The sequence below is a fragment of the Delphinus delphis genome, chromosome 12 (assembly GCF_949987515.2).
Source record: "Delphinus delphis chromosome 12, mDelDel1.2, whole genome shotgun sequence".
In the NCBI taxonomy this organism is placed as follows: domain Eukaryota; kingdom Metazoa; phylum Chordata; class Mammalia; order Artiodactyla; family Delphinidae; genus Delphinus; species Delphinus delphis.
Window position 1 is genome coordinate 65,991,792 of NC_082694.2, and position 17,949 is coordinate 66,009,740.

General features: G+C 51.0%; 1 protein-coding gene across 1 annotated transcript in view; it reads left to right on the plus strand.

Moving 5' to 3' along the window:
* Positions 1 to 17,949, plus strand: part of CAPN13 (calpain 13) — a 101,759-nt gene that overhangs the window by 27,979 nt on the left and 55,831 nt on the right. Inside the window, 7 exon segments of the mRNA XM_060026324.1 lie at positions 2,255 to 2,340; positions 6,282 to 6,356; positions 7,379 to 7,521; positions 9,843 to 9,985; positions 13,762 to 13,773; positions 15,891 to 16,002; positions 16,005 to 16,086. Of these exon segments, the coding sequence (XP_059882307.1) occupies positions 2,255 to 2,340; positions 6,282 to 6,356; positions 7,379 to 7,521; positions 9,843 to 9,985; positions 13,762 to 13,773; positions 15,891 to 16,002; positions 16,005 to 16,086 (653 nt within the window).

Sequence of the window (17,949 nt, forward strand, 5' to 3'; positions counted from 1 at the left end):
AGTATTCGATGTTCACCTGTTAAAGGCTCTGAGAAGGCCTGTATTAACAATAGAAGTACAGCTTGGATTTAGTCTGCCATTAGCCATGAAACCATTTTTTTTTCTAGGAGTAACAATGAACTGCCTCTGGAACTTGCATTCAAGAGAATACTTTCAAGGAATTATTATCCTTGGACAGATAACCTGGATCGCCTCTTCCCAGTGGCACCCTTTCTGAGAGATCTGACCAGGGTCAGGGTACAGTCAGCAGCCAGGAGAGTGAAGCAAGAAGGCCGCCCATTCTCAGATGCAGCTGTGACCTTAGCCTCGAAGGTTACGCCTGAGGCACTTGGCCAAGGCCCATGTGATCACCAACAGAGCACTGTCGAAAAGAAGTGACACGGTCAGACAAGCACCCAAGAACTTGATTAAAGGTTCTTCCTGCAGAAAGAGGAGGTTATAACTATGACCACAAGTGCTAAGATTAAACCAGCCCATAAATGCAGTGAGCTTTTTAATCTGCTCATCCACCCTCTGGGTGAGACACAGACAGGAAGATAAATGAAATTGGCATTTTTTACTATGCACCTAGCTGGGTCAGTGACTCCCCGGGGCCAGGGGGTACGTGTTTCTCTGCATGCCTCATTTAGCCCTGCTCTCAGCCCCTTCCAGGCACTGGCCACTCTTCTCCCCTGTGCCTGCCTGAGCCCCTGACTGTCCCTTAGGCACTGAGGTTGGCTCATTAAGCTATTTGGGCCACCAGGCGCCCGTTTCTCACGTCCCTGTTCCATGGGCTCCGTCACATGCTGGCAGTTAAGAATACACTGTGTGCAAAGCCTGGGGTGCCTGGTGGGGGGCAGAGAGGGGCACCCCCATCCCATGCGGCATTAAAAGAGTACCTTCCACTGCAGTGTCAGCTAGACAGAAGTAGACAAGAAAAGAACCATACCCAAGCTGGGTTCTTGGGCCCTTGTCTGACCACATCGCTCCTTCTGCCCTACTGGTAATCACGTGCTGGCCCAGGGTTTACGTGCAAGGTCAGGGTCTCGTCCACATGTGAGAATGAGCTGGGCCCTGGAGCAGCTGTATCCTTTATCCACTCCCAATTCCAAAATTAAGAGCCTGGGCTTTGGAGACTGACAGTGGCTGGGATCAGAGTTCCTCCTCTGCCACTTACTCTGTGGCCTTGGGAAAGTTGCTTAACCTCTCTGATGCTCAGTCTCCTCTGCAAGACGAAGATTATATGAATATCTGCCTCAGAGGATGGTAGGCCGTAGTGCACGTCACACACTCAGCCAGGCCTGTCTCCAAGCCCTGCCTCCACACACGGGTTTCTTTTCCACGTGGGAATATTCCACTCGGGACTTTCTCCTGTGACCTGGAATCAGTGAACAAGTCCGCCCCTTCCTCACCTCTCCAGGCCTCTGTCTCCTCAGACAACATGAGCACAGATCAACACTGCCGCCACAACTCGATCATGCTTTAATTCCTCTCACCAGGCGGAGGCCTCCTGGATCCAGGAACTTAAGTTCAAAGGGTTGTGATTGTTTTGTTGTAACTTTTCAACAAACAGTCCTGCCCTCTGGCCTCAGTGGTCTGAAGGAGCAAGTGTGCCGGCCGCTGTATCTGGGACAGATGATGATGCGATCCCCTGGGCAAGGAAGGAACGTTCAGGCCACGGGGATGCCCTGCTCGCTGACAGAGGCAGGCTGCCGGGGGGGCCGGGTGCAGCCCCGGGGCCGCAGGCTAGGAGGGCTCCACTCCCAGGCCTCAAAGGTCCTGGTCGTGCTCAGATCAGCCTCCTACTGGCCTTGCTCAGGACAGTGCTGTGGAGACCCCAGCACAGCTCCCAAGGGGCCGCCAGCAAGGAAACAGCTATTTGAGTGGAACAGAGATGCCGGCTGTGACAGGGCATGGAGGAGGCTGGAGACCCATAAGGATCTCCCCTCTGCAGCCCATGGCACCATCCGTGCTATTTATCTGCTGTTGTCTCAGCTGGCGCAGGTTTTAGGATGCAGTCGTACAGACTGAGGACGCTGCGCCTGCCCTTCAAGGTGCTGCACAGAAAGAAGGACAGTTTTCTCCTCGGTCTCATTCCAACTCCACACAGGCAGAGACATTGATTTTTTTTCTTTCCATTTTTTTTTTTCCTGCTGCAGCCAAATGAGGTCAGAAGTTACATTAGTCCTTGGAGGTGAAAAGCAGCTGCATTCATATCCCTTCTGCTGACTCTTGCTGGAGACCACTGACAGTTTTCCTTTTCTGTTCTTTGCAGATTCAGTACAGGAGCGGCTGGGAATATCTTATCCGCCTGTGGAACCCCTGGGGCGAGAGCGAATGGAGAGGGCGCTGGAGTGACAGGTGCGGCTTTTGGAAACCTCTCTCTCTCCTTCATGGAGACCCGGTGTTTGGAGAGCATTCTGACCCATGAGGGCAGCAGGTAGATCTCACTGCAGGTCTGTCCAGCTCACACCTGTGTGTGACTTTCAGTCGAACTCACACTCCCGTGCTGCCATTCACCAAGCATCATTTAAACACCTGCTGTGTACTCTGGGCTAAGCACACTGTGCTGGGTGGGTGCCGTGGGATGCATACAGATGACAAGAGACAGTGTCTGTCCTCCAGAAGGAAGCAGTCTTGAGCGATGAACCCATATAGCTAGAATAAGTACGAAATTAAAAGAGGGGTAGGGCAGGGCAGGAGTCGAGTTCTACTTGGCAGACACAGATGGAGAGAAGGAGTCTCCTTCCATAAAAGGAGCCCATGGGATTCTGATCCAGAAGATGCCATGTCATCAGGATGGAAAAGACTTCATTTTAGGGGGAGCTGGGGAGCTGAGGCAAAGATCTGGCTGATTGCTTGGCTCAGGCGACCTGCGTCGTCCATCCTGCCCTATTGGTCCAGACTCCCGCGAGCAGCCAGTGCCTTGCTGGCAGTAGGAGTGAACAAAGCTACGTGGGTCTCAGATGCCTCTGCTGGCCGTGTCCCAGGCAGTTGCTCGCTGACCCAGCTGACCTATGGGGCCCCCGCTGTGTGGTCTGTAGTTCCCGGAGAGCTGGGCTGGTGTTTCCCAGCTGCCAGGAGGACGGATCCCTGGTCCCCACCCCTTTGCTGACTAAGAACGAGATGACAGGCCTGAGAGGGATGGCAGGCCAGCCACAGGGGACTGGCTCCTCTCAGCGGCCAGCAAGGCCCAGCCTGCCCGCAGGTCTCTGAGGGCCTGTGTTAGACCCACGGAAAGAGTCGAGACACGTTGGCCAGCCGTGGCAGCTTAGCACAAGGGAGAACATGACCTGAAAGGAAATACATTGCGTTCAAGCAGGTGAAAATCAATACACGGGAAGTGTGTTCTGGAGGCAAATGCAGAGTTCTCCCGTCCCTGCCTGAGCCTGATGCCCCAGGCTGGGCGGTGCCCGCCAGCGGAGGCGCCTGCACAGGTGGGGCTGGAGGGTAGGAATGTGAGAGAGAGGGAGAGGGAGAGACATGAATTCTTAGCATAAACCTGGGTGTGACCTCCCTCAGATGCCCCCTGGAGAACAGGGCAGCTGAATCCCCTCCTCCCGCACAGAAGGGGAATGAAATTGCAAAACCACGAACCGCTGGACAATATTTTTACTCCCCGCCGCACTCTCTCCTTTTATGTTGCCTCTGTCCTTTCTTCCTCCCTGGGGATATCCATGGCCCTTTCCAGCCCTTCCCAATCATCACCCCAAGCTGCCCAATATGGCGCGGGGTGGGATCCGATTAGCCTGAATCCCTGATTCGGCGTTGGCTTTTGCAGTAGGAGTGGAGGAAGGGCAGGTGTCAGAGGCACAGTCCCCTTGAGTAGAAGAGGCAAGAAATTCACGTGAGCTGACGTTCTGCCCACGTCCCCCGGGCTAAAGATCAAATGACCAGTGAAGGCAATAAGGGACCCCAGGGGTCAGGGAAGAGAAGCTTCCCATGGGCGGGCCTGTTCAAGGAAAGCTTCTTGAATGGGGTTGAACTGGAGTTCAACCAAAAAAAAAGTATGACTCACTTTGGAAGCCATCCCTAGGTAGGCGGGAAGTGTCGGCTGCTGCGCTGAGCCAGGAACATCTGTAGTGTGTTCAGGGCCAAGAAGCTGGCCTGGGGCAGAGGAACCTAGGGGAGACGTGTCGGGGGCTGGAACCAGAGAGCCTGGTGCCAGCTGAGAGGTTTGGATTTGTACCTACAGGCGTGGGGGTTCACAAAGGCCTTTGAGCAGGGAGGAGAGGTGTGCAGAGCGGGGACGGGGGGTGGACCCTGCCACACCTACTCTGGAGGACCACGTACCCCGGCTGAGGACTGAGGTTCACCATTCCCCACCAGCAACCGGGCTGGAAGGAAGCGATATGGCCGCATCATCACTGTCTCTGTGCACTGGTCGATTTCTTCCCTACGTTTTTTAAAATTAATTAATTATTTTTGACTGCGTTGGGTCTTCGTTGCTGCGCGCAGGCTTTCTCTAGTTGCGGCGAGCGGGGGCTCCTCTTCATTGCGGTGTGCGGGCTTCTCACTGCGGTGGCTTCTCTTGTGGAGCATGGGCTCTAGGCACGGGGGCTTCAGCAGTTGTGGCTCACAGACTCTAGAGCGCAGGCTCAGTAGTTCTGGTACATGGGCTTCATTGCTCCATGGCATGTGGGATCTTCCCAGACCAGGGCTCGAACTGTATCCGCTGCACTGGCAGGAGGATTCTTAACCACTGCGCCACCAGGGAAGCTGCTTCCCTACGTTTTAAGGAGTGGAGACGGATGGGGAGGGCGGGTGGTCTAATCTCAACCATAATGGAAATTTCAATCACACACACTTAAAGACAAACTTGCATGAATCGATAGTGTATTGATTTACACTACGTTTATTTTCCCTTACACACTGCAGAAAATGTAATTATCACTTAATTATAAAATTACCATTTTACAATAACACATCTGACTGGCTCGGCCTGCAGCCAGAAGCCTGAGTGGTCCCTGCGTTGCTCTCCTGGCACAGAGGTGACCCAGGCCCTCCATGCAAGTCAGTCCCAGAGAAGGGTCTCATTACACTTTTGTGCCTTGGGGGCCGTCGCCTATGGGTGTGCCTCCACTTTCAGGAGTGGGCTGGGAAGTGACAGATGCTCCCTTCTGCCTGTGAGGCCTCCCTCCTTCACCGCAGACTCTAGGACTAGCTTCTGGAGCACATTATCCCAATGAAGTAGACAGATTATGGCATCCTGCTATGTGCCAAGGCATTGTGTTAAAGCCCTATGACGGATAATATAATGGTGAGCAAGGTCACTGATCTCATGACACTTGGAGTCTAATGGGGGACAGCAAGAAATAAACAAGCACTAGTAACACAGGGTGCTAAGTGCTGAGATGGGAGTGGTACGGTGTGCCGTGCGGGCTCCAAGGAAGGGCACCCCAGGGGGGACAGGGAATGTTTCCCAGCAGAAGTGCCTTTTAGGAGGAAAGATGAGTAAAAGTTATTGGGTTATAGGACTGAAAGGAGGAAGTGTATTCCAGGCAGAGGGAGCATCATGGTGAAGGCCAAGGCGGGTCTGGGTTGGTTGCTGCCACTGCCACCAGACAGACAGGTATTTCTAAGGAAATGAAGACGTTCATTATTGCTGGAGTGTACAGTTCAAGGGCGGGGGGACAGGGAGCTGCTCGGGTAAACCTGGAGAGGTAGGCAGAGGCCAAGTTCTCTTTCAGAGTTTGAAGTTCATCCTGAGAGTAAAAGGGCAGCACTGATGTGTTTGAAGCAGGGAAATGCCCTAACCAGACTTCTGTTTTAGAAAGATTGTTTTGATTGGAGGTGTAGAGTATGAACAGGAAAGCGGGCCGGACTGAGTTCCGGGAGGCCGGTGAGCAGTCCAAGAGGGAGATGAGGGTTCTTGAACTTGAAAACAGCAATAAGGATGGAAATAATTCGATGGCTTTGAGAGGGGTTTAGGAGGTAGAATCAATAAATCATTAATATTTGGTGATGGCTTGGACGTGGAGGGTATGAGAGAGAATAACCCTTCATGTTCTCACTTGGGCAATAGAAGGAGGCAGAGGATGAGTACATTTTGGGATACGTTGATTTCAAGGTCACGGTGGGGCTGTGGTGGAGACAAGGAATGGACCATAGCATGTATTCATCTGAAGCTCAGGAAAGAGGATGGGGCTGGGGGACAGCTTGGAAGCCATCAGCATAGAATCACCAGGTAGAGCGACACGGCCCACTCACACCCAGAAACTACTGGAGGCCTGTGCAAAGGGCCCCTGTCGGGCCATGTGTGGTTGAGATGAAACATCCTAGGTCTGTCTCTCCACGCCCAGGTCTCTGGAGTGGCAGGAAACCCACGACCGACGGAAAAGCCAGTTGTATGAAAATAAGGATGATGGCGAGTTTTGGTACTTACACTTTTTTCAAAATTAGATTTTAAATCTTTAACTATTGCCCAAACCCTCAATCCCCACCCTTTTCCCTAAACTTTTGTGAGAATAAAGATTCGCTTTTCAGAGATCTAGGTAGAAGGAGGCTATTTTCTCCACCAAGACACAAAAGCTTTGAAAAGGAAATTGTGTGTTCTTTCTTTGCATGAAAGGTATTTCCTCTCTGAAATGTTAGAACTCGCAGGAAATGTTAATGGTAGAAGGGAATATTGGCACCAAAGCTTTGAAACCACCAGTTTCCTGGAAACCAGGATGCATGGTTATCATGCCTGTAACTTCTTTTGCCATCTTTTTTGGAGCCCTGGAGTGCCACAGTCTTTCCTGGCATGAGTCGCAAGAGAGGAACATGGGGGTTAATCTCCCAGCCCTGACTCTAGTCAGGTGTCATCACCCAGCAGCTATGTAGGACTAGATGTTTTACAACACATCCCCAGCCCTATGCTCACATCTTAAAGAATAAGATGGACATTTCTCTGAAGGGTTGTCTGGTTTATTCAGTGACATACTTAAATAAAATTTAGCATGTGTGAAAAAGAGACTGGGTCTAAGTAATTAAGAATCAGAGGGACAAATATAAATTAGGAGGAAGAATATTTCCAGTATCGCAACTTTAATCACAGGTATGATTTTAGGTGTTGAATCCATTGTATTCTGATAAGACCCCAACCGTGCATTTGGCAAAGGGCCCTAGGGAAAGGTGATTTTCTTAGCGGTGTGTAGGACCCAGGACAGAAAGAGACTGGCAGTCGTCTTGCTGGCCGTGAGAGGGACCTGAAGAACTCATAATTTGACTCTGTCCTTGTCCTTCCAACCACTGGAGACATCAGAAGTGTATCTGACCACGAAGGAACCAGAATGGGGCTCTGGCCTTTGGGTTGGACGGTGGTAAATCAACGGATACTATAGTTGACAGGCAGAGGTACAGTGAAGTTATGGGACAAACCCGTAGTCATTAAGTGATGTGTCTCTCTTTATAACAGGATGTCATGTCAAGATTTCCGAGATAACTTCTGCCTATTTATATGTAAGCAAGTTCCAATCAGCCTGGACCATGGAAACGCACTCCATGAAAGATGGTCCCAACTGATGTTTAAGAACCACTTAATTCCAGGAAATGCGGAAGGTAGTTATGACCTTGGTAATTATTCTGCCAGAGGGGAAGCTGCTAGCCTTTGCCCTATCCCAGCTTCAGCTCTCAGTGGCTCTCGATTCTAGACCATCAGCCTGAAGAAGAGGACTTTGTCAGCCCAGAGGGACAGCTATACTTCTCCAGGGGAATGATTGCTGGTGGGGGTGGGCCGGAGAATCTCCAGTGTGAATCCCCTGCTCTCTTGCTTTCCCACTGTCCTTCTACTAAGCTCCGTCCACCTCCCAAGAGTAGAACGGGCCCACTGCTCTTCAGTAATTATCCAGGGGCTTCCCTGGTGGCGCAGTGGTTGAGAGTCCACCTGCCGATGCAGGGGACGCGGGTTCGTGCCCCGGTCCGGGAAGATCCCACATGCCGCAGAGCGGCTGGGCCCGTGAGCCATGGCCGCTGAGCCTGCGCGTCCGGAGCCTGTGCTCCGCAACGGGAGAGGCCACAACAGTGAGAGGCCCGTGTACCGCGGAAAAAAAAAAAAAAAAAATTATCCAGGACATTGGGGGAGCTATGAAAAGAACACTGGGCAAAAGTCAGGGCCTGGGTTAAACCATTGTTTTTGCCACATTTTGGCTTTGTGACTCTGGTCTCTCTGTCCTCAGTCTCCCCAACTGTACATAGTGGAACTTAGTCATCTCCATCTTCCCCTTGAAGCCACAGAGCACCATCCAGGCCTCAGGGAGCACATTCCTGCCCATGTTGGTTGATGTATCCTGCAGCACCATACTGAGATCCCGGAGGTGGGCACCTCAGAACCTGTCTTTGGGCTCCCGGGAGATGAATCTCATTGATGTGATTTTAAGAGAGTGAGTGACATACTCTCACTGCACCTCCGGCTCCCCGTCTGTGACATGGTTGAGTGAAATATCACCCTCTGAAGATGAACCTGAGTGTGCTCACACATCCTGAATAGGAAAAGCTATACAAACAACATAGTTGTGCGTGTGTGTTTGTGTGTGTGGGTGTGTTTGCACCTTGACACGTGCATTCCCTCACCTTGGCACCAGCCTGTCGAGAATCGTACGCTTGAATGACCCCACGCCTCCAGGCTCTTCACTCTGCTGGTCAGAGAACCTAGTCACCAGGAGACCATGGACAGATTCTAAGAAACCACCGAGTCGCTCGGGCAGCAAGTTTACTGATTCATCTTCCTGAGCTGCACCTGTCTGACTGCGGGCCAGCACCCCCAGATATTAGTGCAGATCGATGAACTGACCAAAATTATACATTGTGCCATCTGTAGTAATTCCTTACAAGGGAGAGAGGGAAGGGAGGCAGCCGGCGAGCACCTGTTCTGTGCTGCTAAGTGCACTTGAGTGTGTCATCGTTTGATCCTCACAAAAAGCCGATGACTGAGGTGGCCTCTATGTCTCCCTATTCCCCTTTCAGAGCTTCCCAATCGTACCCCAACCTTCTGATGTCTATTAATTCATTTCTAGCTTGTCTCATCTTCATTTATTTTTCATACATTATCTCTCATGCATTTGGTTGTGTTGTTTTGGTTTGGTTTTTTTGGCTGTGTCAGGTGTTTCGTTGCAGCACGCAGGCCCTTTGTTGCAGTGTGCAGGCTCCTCTCTAGCTGTGGTGCACAGTCTCAGTAGTTGTGGCATGCGGGCTCTCTAGTTGTGTGTGGGCTCGGTAGTTGTGGCACGCGGGCTCAGTAGTTGGGGCGCGTGGGCTTAGCAGTTATGGCTCGCGGGCTTAGTTGCCCGGCGACATGTGGGATCTTAGTTCCCCGACCAGGGATTGAACTCGCCTCCCCTGCGTTGGAAGACGGATTTTCAACCACTGGACCACCAGGGAAGTCCCGATCTCTCATGCATTTGAATCTAATGGTTTTCATGTTAGTTGTCTCCCTCTGGCTTTGGTGAGGACTCTTGGGTAGCAGAGTTCTATGAATTGCCATCTCTCTGCCTCTCTTCCTCTGTTTCCATTGATGCTTGGGGGATTGACACCATTTCATGGCTCCATGGTTGTCACCAATGCATACCTGAGGCCTCTGGAATTCCACTTATTATTATAAAAATAGCCCTCAACTTTACAGTGTAAGAAACATTTTCACCAAGTAGGAACTATACTTTCCCTCCTTATTTTTAAGAGGAGGAGACTGAGGCTCACAAAATAAAGAAGCTTGTGTCACAACTAGTAACTGTGGGGAATGGGACCCAGGCCTTGGTCTATTAGCCCAAAGCCAGAGATTCCCTCACAACCATCACAACACTGAACTGGCTCTCTGAAGTGGTCACAGTCCCATCCTGGAATGCCAGAGACGAGCTGAAGTCCACTCACTGCCCTTTTTCATGCAGGACCCCAGAGGGACATGCAGTACATCTTCTCTGTGCCAGAAAGCATGGAAAACAACAATGTCATCGTGTCCTTCAATTTTGTCTTGCCACAAAATTTAAAGACAACAGACAGGACATTTCCACTGAAGTCCGAGGTGTTCAAGGTAAGGCAGCATGCTTCCGGGCTTTGCCCTTTGAAAGGACATTTCTGTACACCTTGGAGAAAGCAACCAGCTAGGCTGGGGGATTTCACCCAGCTGCAGACTCAGAAATAAAACCCAAAGCGTGATAGAGTTCAGTGGGTGCAACTCTGTAAATCTGCAGGAAAACCTGAGACAAAGGAGGTTACAGTGGGCACAGCTCCTGCCCTTGCCACTTGTCAGCACTTCCTGCTGCAGGCTCTGATGCTTGTTCCTTAAAAAGTAGTCTGGTCCGAGACCAGCTGTTGCAACAGTGCAGATTCCTGGGGTCACCCCCAAACATTCTGAGTCCCGATCTCCATGGACGGAGCCTGAAAATCTGTATTGTAATGAGCTCCCCAGGGACTGCTTATACACAGAGATGTCTGAGAATCATTGGCTAAACTCTGGGAGGAGTTTAAGGGAAAAAACAATCCTGGGTATACAGCCGGGAGGTACGTTTTTCTCTTATGCTTACACCAAAATCGGTCAAAGCTCCATGGTTGGCTTACGAGCATCTGCTTGGTCACTCATCCAAGACCAGGTCTTCCTCTCCACCTAGCCTCCCCTCCCCTCTGATGGCTCTTCAGCCAGCCCTTCAGCTCCTAAGGGGCCATCCCACCACACAACACCTGCACACACACTAACTGTGAGTAGGTGATCAGGGAATTCCTTTTTTTTTTCTTTTTTAATACCATGCAAAAGAAAGGAGTTACAAAAGAAAATCTGATACCTGTGCTCCCTCCTCCTTTCCCAAATAGTTTAATGCATCCCACAGATAAAGTGCAGGGTTCTCAAATCATACACCCCACAGCCTCTCTGCACGAACATGGGTAACTAAGATCGTGCAACCATCAAATGCTGGGATCCCCTGTCCCCATATTACAGGTGAAGAAACTGAGGCCCAGTGACGTGAAGTGACACAGTTAATGGCAGAGCTGGGGACCGGGTGCCAGATGTCCCTCGAGCCTTCAGTCAAACACACTCATCACTTGTGTGGCTGGAGCTCTGACAGCATCTCTACGAAGGATCCCAGGAATGTTCACTGAGACTAAGGCAACATTCACAACTAGGGCCTTAGCCCCGTCATGGACAGGCAGGGCTCCTGGGTCCTGAAACAGTCCTGTGCGCTGGCTGTGGTTCACTCTAATACGAAGGCCTCACTGATAGAGAACTTCAGAGTTCCAAACATGTTCACATTCACTGTCTCAAAAACCCCAGTACTCCTGCTTTTATAGATGTGGAAACCAAAAGTCAGCGTGAATGACCTGCCCAAGGTGCAGCTGGGTGGTGACAGGGGAGTGCCCGATACCAGAACTTGTGGTCCCAGGACCAGGGCTCTCAGCAGGACATAGGCACTTGCCTTTCTGGTGGTGCTCACAGCTCAAACAAAAATATGTTTCTGGCTCTAGAAGGAGGAGAACCCTTTGGGTCCTGCTCTCTCTGAGCACATTTCCACATCCTAGTTGCATGAAATCAATGGAAAAGAAATTGTTGGGGTTTAGCACCGTACTTTTGAGGTTCTGCAAACCAGCTGAGACTATCAAAGAACATCTCCTAAGGATGCAGTAGTGGACAGTTGTCATTTTCATCACCACTAGGCACATGACCACCCTTTCCATGTGGGGGGGAACCTTGGTGAAAGGCAAGGCCTGGTCTCCCACTGCAGCAAAGAGGCCAAATATTCCCTCTCCCCAGCCGTTGGATGCAAAGGGATAGACTTGTGGCCCAGGCTTGTCCAATTGGATGTTCTTGGTTACTCTAGGCCTTGAGTCTTGAGGAAGTAACTAAAGGAGCTAGGACCAGCTGAGGGATTCTTTGCAGCAGATCTTTGGTGCAGCAATGCAGGCAGATCCTGTGATGGTGTCCAGCTGTGTAGCCACCTCTTCTCATTCCTGCCCACCTTCCGAGTTGCATTCTCTAGATTTCCCATTGACTCTGATTTATCTTTCCCATAAATGACCTCCTGTTCACCCCACCCTGGATTAGTTTCCATTGTTTTCTGCCAAGGATCCCAACTGATTCAGGTACCTTCTAAGAGTACCTCAGAGTCCCCTAATCTCACCTCTGAGAAGAACAAAATGAGAGGAGTTGGGAAGGGCTAGGAAGGGACTGAGACATCTGGTCTACCAGCAGGGATTGACCAATTCAATTCAAGTCCTGAACCAGACAGGACTCCTAAGAATATCTCAGCCAGCTCTTCCCTTTCCTAATGAGAGACAGAAGTCCAGAGAGGGTATGAGGTCTGCCCCCCATGCACAAAAACTGGGGGTGCTGTTCATATTTTCATCTGATTCTCGTGCCCCAGAGCTGAGCAACACGGCAGCCTTGTGTTTACTGATTTGCCCCAAGTGTCTACAGTTCAGGAGCCCTGGCAGTATTGTAATCATATCTGGTTTTCTAAATGCTGCCAAGCCCATTTGTCTACTTTTCGGCCAGAGATACCTTATTTCTCAGCTGCCCGTTTTGCTGAAGGGGCATGCAGACCTGTGACCTCCTTAGGCTCCCTGGAGATCCCTTTAGATCTGGCAGGATCCTGATTGAGTTAAACACCAAAGAACAGTCCAGACCTTGACAACTCAAGAGGCACTTGGGTTCCTTTGACGGTTCTGCTGAGAAACAGGCTATGTTTGTGCCAGCAGCTAGGCTGTCTGTGACTCCAGGGCTCTACTGGTGTTCATAGGCACAGAGCTGCCCACATGACAGCTGCATACATTTCTGCAACCTTGGCATGGGCCTGCGGCTCTCCAACTGCTATGGGAGCAGTGCCCTGCCTTGCATCAAACCAAACACAGGTGGTGTACAAATAGGCAGGGAGAAGACAGGACAGAGAAAAAGAGCAAGGATGGATAAGCTCCATCCTCCCCCAGGCTGGAACTTTCCACCTCCCTTCCAGCTCATTCCTGATCTCCAGATAAGTCTGCCCAGGTAAATCAAATGGCCTGTACGCCTAAGCGGAGCCCAGGATCAGCAGTAGGATAGAACTGAAACCCATGCCAACTGTGGAAGACAGTGCATGGAGGTGGTGGGTATTAATTACAAAGGAAGCAACACAGCTTGCTCTATTCTCACCTCTGCTACTGAGACTGCAAAGCCTCAGTTTCGGAGCCTAGCATATGCTTAGGATTACTGTGACAACTCAACACATTACGTGCAAATACTTTGCAAACCATGAAGTGGCTTAAAAATGGGACTGCATCTTCAGTGCCTCCTTATGCAACATGAACAGACTGAAACAGAGATATTTCCACATTCAGACCCACACATACATCCCTACAAACACTGAGGTACAGCGATTGGGAGGAGAGGAATGCTAGAACAAATTCCCACCATGCTTTACAGTGGTCTGACGGAATAACAGTTTCCTTCTCCTTGGAGCTCCAACTCTGGGGAATTTACATTTGATCCAGGTTCTGTCTTACCTCCAGTTCCCATCACTGTCTCTTTTCCTTCCAATTTTATCATCACTGCTGTGAAGAGTAACCAAGCTGAGATGAGAAAGGGAGAGTCTCCTTTTCTCAGACACCTTCCTCCCACTTCAATTTCCTTTCCCCTTCATGCTCCCTACAGCAGTTGGGTTTCCTTTGTCACAGCTCTGCACAGAGAATGAGTGATGGTCCCTGTTCACTCCCAGGTGTTCCAGGGAACAGGCTGAAAGTGCAACAAAAAGGAACGCAGGGCCCCGAGCCAGCCTTCTCAGATCTGCTCGCCTTTGGGTTTTAGTTTGTGTTCCTGAACCTGCCTTTCTTCTCTTCCCTCAGATTGACTGTCAGGTATGGCCACCGCCCCTGCTGCCGTCTGTCCATATTGTTACGCCTCTTCCAACACCCTTGACCTCAACGTGTCTCTTGCTGTTCTCTGGCTGCCAATTCAGTCTTGCTATGTCCTGTAATAGATACAAGCTTAGAACTTCCAAACAGGTCAACAACGCAGGGAATATTTCAGCTGTCCTTGTCAACTGGATCCCTTAAGCTGTTCTCTGGTTTGACGTTGCAGAGGGAATGCAACCATGAAACCATCCTCAAGCATTTGGCCCCTGATAGATAAGATTGACGCTGCCCGTTCCTTTTAAGATGAGAGACAGGGCTCATGGGTCCCTGGTGGGGCCGGGGGTAGATCTTTAGCCTCCTGTATTCTTTGTCAGCCCCCAATCCCACCACAACCAGGATGCATGCAATGCAAATGCAAGTTCAAGGCACATCCTCCAACTCTTCTTACAGCCACATCACCGCCACCACCCTCCCTCCCCACCCTCCCGACCACCCACTACCACCTGCCCCTCCCCACCCCCACCCAGTAAATATTCTGGCTTGGCATGGGTGAAAGGTGACCAAAATATGGGTAAGGATGGAGAAGGAAAGATGGAGTTTGGGAAACCTAACCTCACAGGCACTCAAACCCCTTTAGACGTGAACTCTGTGATGCGGCTGTTGCCCAAGGGGATGTACATGTGCCAGGACGAGGATGGAAGGGAAGATGGAGGGAGCAGGATGTAGCCACAGCCAGCGGGTGGTGACTGCAGCCTGTTGGCAGGTCCAGGGAAGCTCCTCCGGCCCTTCCAGACGTCCCCCAACAGGGAGACAGAGGCTGGGACGGGTGGTCCTTGAGCAGGGGATACACAGAACCCCAGGCAGAAAGCAGACAGCAAGGAGGTCTGCCTGTCACAGCGGCGGCCCAGCCACAGAGCTGGGTTTAGGATCCAACTCTGGTTCTCAGCACAACAGTCATGGAATGAGAACTTCTGGAAGGGCTTCAAGGGAAGCAGTCAGGTGCAAGGAACGATTCAGGGTTCTAGTTCCCAGACGTGGAGAACGAGGTGAGGACTTGATCGAATAAAAGGTATGAGCCGCATCCCTAGAAATAGAGGGTCAGGTCTTGTGATTGTAGGAGGCTCAGAGCCCACACCCGTCCGTACACAGTGCCTCCCCATGTGCACACACACACACACACACACACACACACACACACACACACAGAACAGTGCTGACTCTGGAGAAGAACTGATCTCATCGTTTCTTTTGCTAGAAAGGCCCAAGCAAGTCAGGCTCCAGAGACACTGGGGCTGCTGATAATGTCAGCAGCATCAGTTGGGAGGCTCTGCCCAGCGCCCCGATGCACGCAGCAACAGTAGCCTCAGCGGCAGCCCAGCCTGGTTCCCACCCCTTGAAAAGACCCTCTCCCCGTCTCCTTGTTTCCCCCCGAGGCAGAGCTCACAAGCAGTCATTTCATGCTGCGTGACCGCTCTCAATGGAATCCCCATCTCAGTTGTGTTGGGGAAAATTTAGTTAGTAAGGGGTTTCCATCATGTAATATGTATGTGACGTCCAGTAATAGGAACTGCATGGTATTTATTGTTTTATCTCCAAGAAAATATTGAAATAAAAGGAGAATGATGAGGGCCTATTATTCTCCAGGGAGAAGGCATTTCAGAGCTTTCCTGGAAGGAAGGAATGGAGGGAGCGAAAGGACTCCAGCCCCGCAGTGCTGCAGGGGTCCAAGGAGTGCTTTGCAAAAGGGTCCAGAGAAAAGGACTCCAAATTCCAGTACTGAATTACGTTTTGAATTACTGAATTAATTCAGTATTGGAACAGTCTCACTAGTTTTCATGATTTGTCTTTGTATATAAGCAGGGAGATAAACCCAGAAGCCCAGGATGCTGTAAGATTTAATGAGGTAAAACCATGTATCATATTCCCCTCATTCGTTGTAGTGTTAGCATCTGTATTAAATAACAGTCTGAACTCTATTGCATTTCGAGACTTCGGGTAAGCAGTGTCTCCCTTTTCAGGGCCTGTAGTGCTGTTCTGATGGATGGAGAGGGGTATGGGAGGTAGGGGTCTCTCCTGGTAGCTGTGGCCCATGCACAGAGGGGGTTTCTCGTCTCTTCCAGTTCCAGCATTTCCGAGAGAGATTGCCATCCACCTTTTTTTCCAAATTCAGAATTGCTGAGAAGGGCATCCTTTCTGAAACCACATGCAGCCTTACAGAGTGTTTCAGCCTGAGCCCTATGTGGTGGTCGCCTCCGCAGGCAGAGAAGCAGTTGAGTTCTTGCTCCGAATCTTCCTAAAGATGCCAGACAGTGACAGGTACAGAACTTCTGGGATTCTAAACGTTTTATTCTACTTAATTTTATAAAAACACATTGCACCATTCTGTGCGGCAACGCACTCTGTTAGCAGGGGACACAGCACGGCCCCCCGCCCTCAAGAAGCTCAGCACAGAGTGGAGGCGAGAGAGTCTGTGAACCAATACGTAGACCACAAACAGGATGGGGCCATTGCCTGACGGAAGTGCAGGGTCGTGTGGGAGGACAGAGTGGAGGATTCCCTTCTGGCAAGAGGGACAGAGGAAGGCTTCTTGGGGGACATGGAATGTGAGCTAGTCCTTGATGGAAAACCTAACAGTGTTTCCCAGGGCAAGGCAGTGCAGGTGGAGGAAAAAGACATGAGCAGAAGCAGGGAAGTGGGCGAGCATGGGGCTTGTTGAAGAATGAGCGATGTTGTCCATACACACAAAGGTGGTACGTGGCATGCGTGGCAATTGTCTGAAATGTGGACAGAATGTGGGGCACATCAGGGAGACAGTGAGAGATGGGCCTGAGTGATAGAGTCTGATGGTGGAGGGTCTTCATTGCAGTGAAGACCCTGCTGGGCACCTCATGCCTCTTGGCCCCGAGGCAGACATCACTACAATCATGGCAGTCTTTACCGTTGAGCATGGACGAGGCCTTCTCAGTCCAGAATGCCAGATGGTCACTGTGCCACCATTCAGAGTTGGAACCTAAGACAAATATTATTTGCTATCCGGCAATGGGGGTTACGATACACATATATCTGGTTGTGAAAGGAACAGTTTACAAAATGATTTGAAGACCAGGGGTGGGCCACCCGAAAGACTGGACATGAGGTCAAGATGCTCGTCTGTCTGCTGACTGCCATGGCTGCCCACTTCACAGCTTGCTGTGCTGAGGGCTCTCCACGTGTGTCCTTGGCATAGATGCCCAGTGCCTGCAGGGGTGCCTGCCACATGTAAGCGTGAGCCTCCTTTGAATAGTGAGCTGGTCATCCTTGTCACACTGTCCCCCTGATTTTCTAGGAACCTGGACGATAATCTCAACCTCAGACCACTGCAGGTAAGTGTGTGGCAAGGCTTGGTTGGCAAACTTCACTGGGTCACGTCCCCTCCCCAAGAGCTTCTATCTCCTTCCTTCTTGCCTCACCACTGACCAATGAAAGCACAGATACCACAATGGGCTGGTGATGGCTCAAAGGGGCAGGGATGAGGTGAGAAGACCAGGCCTTGAAGGCCAGGCTGGACCCAACCATCTTCCTTCCGCAAATTTCCATTTTCCCATTCCCCAAAAAGGTTTGATCCAATTGCTGGATGAAGAAGCCTCTGTCTCAGATCCAGGTGGAAGGTTCCAAGGCCCTCACCTCCTTCCCCAGAAATCTGATGTTGGCTGTTCTTCCTTAGATCCAGGCAGGTCGTCCAGAAATGGCTCCCAGCATTTTCTACAGATAGGCTCAGCAGGTACAGTACTTAGCGTGACGGCGAGGGGCCCTACATAGGACAGGTGATGGAGGAGCCGGAGGGAAGGAAACCTCTTCCAGGTCCTTATCAGGATAGAGAGAGGAAGATGACTTGACGGGTGGTCGTGTCAGCCTCTGTCCCTGGATGTCCAGAACTGATCTGGAGAGACGGGGCGCCCCACCTGGGTGACATCTGGGGTGAAGTGTAGTTTGGAAAGGAAGGGCCTGATTATAGGGGAGTGAGCTTTTAAAATCTTTAAACAAGCAATTGGCAATACCCCTTGAAATCTTTCCTCCTCCCGTTCTGCCACCTCCCACCAACGTTGGCATCCTTCTCAGGAGCTGGCCAGCTTCAGAAAGCACCAACAGCCTTCTTCCCGCCAAGCCACCTACGTGCACAGGGGATTTTCTTAATGGTTT